Source organism: Lycium ferocissimum, chromosome 1 (genome assembly GCF_029784015.1).
Source record: "Lycium ferocissimum isolate CSIRO_LF1 chromosome 1, AGI_CSIRO_Lferr_CH_V1, whole genome shotgun sequence".
Classification (NCBI taxonomy): domain Eukaryota; kingdom Viridiplantae; phylum Streptophyta; class Magnoliopsida; order Solanales; family Solanaceae; genus Lycium; species Lycium ferocissimum.
This window is the reverse complement of record NC_081342.1, coordinates 21,426,619-21,430,068: the sequence shown is the minus strand read 5'-3', so window position 1 is coordinate 21,430,068 and position 3,450 is coordinate 21,426,619. Positions and strand designations below refer to the sequence as shown.

Genomic DNA, 3,450 nt, shown 5'->3' with positions numbered 1-3,450 from the left:
TACTAGAGTATATCAATTGTGGACAGAAGTGTCTACTTAGACAAGCACGTATTCAAAGGATGATCTATTTCTCAAAGATGTGTGATCTATGGGATGAGTTGGATGTCTTGGTGGCCTCACCACTATGTGGATGTGAGGAATCTAAGGCCTATGTTGAGCACCTACAACAGCAGAGACTACTGATGTTCTTAATAGGGTTGAATGAAACTTTTGCTCATGTGAGAAGTGACATCTTGCTCAAAACATGCACACCAACTGTGAACCAAGCATACTCTATAGTGGTTCAAGAGGAAAGTCAAAGGAAATTGGGAGTAGTTGATCTGAACAATGAGGGATTAGCCTTGTTGGCTAGTAGAGGACAACAATACAAAGGAGGACAGAATTTTAAAGGAAGAAAAGGAGGATAACCATAACAGTCCATGTCGTTATTATGAGGAATGTGGTTGTAAGGGACATCGACAAAAGATCGTATAGGCTCGTTGGGTATCCAGTTGATTTCAAGAGTAAAAGGAAGACGAACGAACGAGATCAAACATGCACAATCAGGAGGGTGGTGCTAGCTTCAAACCATATTTCAATAATCAGAACCACCACCCAGGAGGGGGAAACAACTTCAGGTCATATGCAAACAATGTAGCTACAACAGGTGGTCATGGACAAGGAAATTACCTTACAGATGAGGAACATGCTCAGGTGAAGCAACTGCTGCACAATTCAAGGGAAGGAAATGAATGCATGGCAGCTCTGGCAGGTAGCATGCCATCGCAGTAGCATGTCATCAGGTAGCATGTCATTACTATCTAAAGCTGATGATTATGAGTGGATAGTAGACTCAGGAGCTACACATCATATAACCTCTTGCAAGGAGTTGTTGCATGACCTAAAAGGTTTAAAGAATCAAATTAACAACACAGTACAATTGCCAAATGGAAAAAGAACACATATAGCAAATACAGGAAACTGTTTGCTAATGGGAACTCATGGTGGACAAATGTACTTCATGTACCTGATTTCAAATTTAACTTAACGATGTTATACAAGCTAACCGGAACTATTATGCGTTAAAGATCGGCTTTTTCACGATTACTTTGTGATGCAGGGCCTTTACAATGGCAAGGTGATGGGGATTGGTAGAGCAGCTAATGGTCTATATCTGTTGAAGGATGCAGTTCAAGTAATTGTTGGTGCAGCTATAAAGAATGTAGATTCAATTGACCTATGGCATCTAAGACTTGGTCATCCATCAGAGAGGGCAATGCAACATATTCATTCAATAAGGAGTCATGTAAATTTTGGTACTCCACATTACTGTCAGATATGTCCTTTAGCTAAGCAAACTAGACTGCAGTTCCCTAATAGCATAACTTCATGCATCATGTTTTCCAATTGCTCCATCTAGATGTATGGGGTCCATATAGGACACAGACTTATGATAAGAAACAGTATTTTGTTACAATTGTGGATGACTATAGCAGATACACCTGGATCTGTTTGATTCAATATAAAACAGAAGTGTTGGCTGTGCTGAAAAATTTCCTTGTTATGATTCATACACAGTTTAGTGCTAAGGTTCAAACTATGAGGACTGATAATGGAACTGAATTTCTTAACTCTCAATGCAAAGACTTGTTCACTTCTCTTGGTATCATTCATCAAAGAAGCTGTGCATACACACCCCAACAGAATGGGGTGGTAGAGAGAAAACATAGACACATTCTGGAGGTGGCTAGAGCCTTAAGGTTTCAAGCATCCATACCTATTAAATTTTGGGGAGAGTGTGTTAGGACTGCTGTTTATCTCATCAACAAACTACCAACTGCTGTCTTGAAAGGTAAATCACCATATGAGCTACTCTATAACAAAGTAGCAAAGATAGATCATTTAAGAGTTTTTGGATGCTTGGTATTTGCATCGAGTTACCTAGATCGGACAAATTTGCTCTGAAAGCAGGGTGAGGTCGTTTTAATGGGCTATTCAGAGACACAAAAGCGGGTATAGGTTATTTGACCTTCACACAAAATCTTTTTGTCGGCAGAGATGTTACATTCGAGTATAATCGTATTCCTTTTCAAAACCGCCTCTCGCGGAAACCGATGATATGTTTCTACCTATCAACCATATGACTTCCTCTCTTGATCCTTCACGCCTATGTCCACCTCGACCCTTCCACTACAAATCACTCCACTACCGCCGAATTACCTACCGTTGCGTGCACCCACCGAGGCAGACCGGATCAAGAAGTTGATCCGCCTACTCCCCTATACGTAACCATCACCTCCGACGTGGAACCATCTCCACCTACCCTTCGAGAACCTCCACCACCTCAGGAAAGACTTCCCGAGTCATCAAACCCCGATCCGGCATAGTGACTATATCACTCCTACACCTCACAAATGTTCCTACCTTATTTTAGGTCTCGTATGCGATTCATTCTATGCTTGCTGTTTACTGCTTGTGTCTTGTTTCTTCACCTATGAGAACCAACAAATTCCAAGGATGCTTCTCAACATCAACATTGGATTGATGCACGTAGGCCGAAGTGGATGCCTTAGAGAAACGAATCACACTTGGGAGGTAAATTGCCTCTACCACTGTGCAAAAGGCAATAGGTTCAAAATGGGTATATAAAATTAAATACAAGGCTAATGGTGATATTGAGAGGTATAAGGCAAGGTTGGTTGCAAAAGGCTACAACCAACAAAGTATGGCCTTGATTACCATGATACCTTTTCCCCGATTGGCCAAGATGGTCACCGTCAGACATTGGCGATTTGAAGTCTCTCATTCTTGGCCACTTGTTTCGGATGGATGTCAATAATGCCTTCCGAGGGATTTGGCGAGAAGAAGTTTATGGATTTGCCTCGGGGGTTTCCAGAGCGGGGGAGTATGTCTGCAAGCTAACCAAGTCCCTCTATGGCTTGAAACAAGCATCTAGGCAATGGAATCTTAAACTCACAGAGGCACTACTTCATGCTGGCTATTCTCAGAGTGCTTATGATCATTCATTATTTACCAAGAAGGAAGGGGCAGACATTGCAATCATCCTAGTATATGTGGATGATCTACTCATAAATAAATGTAGATTATCGATGGAAGCAAAGGCATCATTGAACCGAAAACTTTAAAATGAAGGACCTTGGAGACCTCGAAGTATTTTCTTGGCGTTGAGGTGCTCGGATCCGACGAGGGATCCGTTGAATCGAAAGGAAGTATGCACTTCAACTAATTTCGTATGCTTTGGGTACTAAGTGCTCTAAGCTTGTCAACGCACCCTAGAAGTCGATGTGAAGTTGACCCTTTCAGCTTGCGATATGATCGAACGTGAAGGCAAAGCGATGACCTTTATACTCGGACACAAATGCATATCAAAGGCTTATTGGGAGACTACTATATCCACCATTACAAGGCACGATATTAGCTTTGCGGTACGAGTTGTTGAGCCGGTTTGCA

The 3,450-nt window shown here is 41.8% G+C and overlaps 1 protein-coding gene across 1 annotated transcript; it reads left to right on the top strand.

The window, feature by feature from the left end:
- Positions 1-564: 564 nt before the first annotated feature.
- On the top strand, positions 565-1,658 carry LOC132029383 (uncharacterized). Its single transcript, XM_059418666.1, has 2 exons — positions 565-751; positions 1,100-1,658. The coding sequence occupies exons 1-2, from the start codon at positions 728-730 to the stop codon at positions 1,397-1,399; spliced, it is 324 nt and encodes a 107-aa protein (XP_059274649.1). The 5' UTR covers positions 565-727; the 3' UTR covers positions 1,400-1,658.
- Positions 1,659-3,450: the final 1,792 nt, after the last annotated feature.

Excerpts from the sequence above, each read along its gene's own strand:
- LOC132029383 (XM_059418666.1), top strand. The coding sequence starts at position 728 with ATGAATGCATGGCAGCTCTGGCAG. Across the intron at positions 752-1,099 it reads ATGCATGGCAGCTCTGGCAG|GGCCTTTACAATGGCAAGGT; the intron begins GTAGCATGCCAT and ends TTTGTGATGCAG.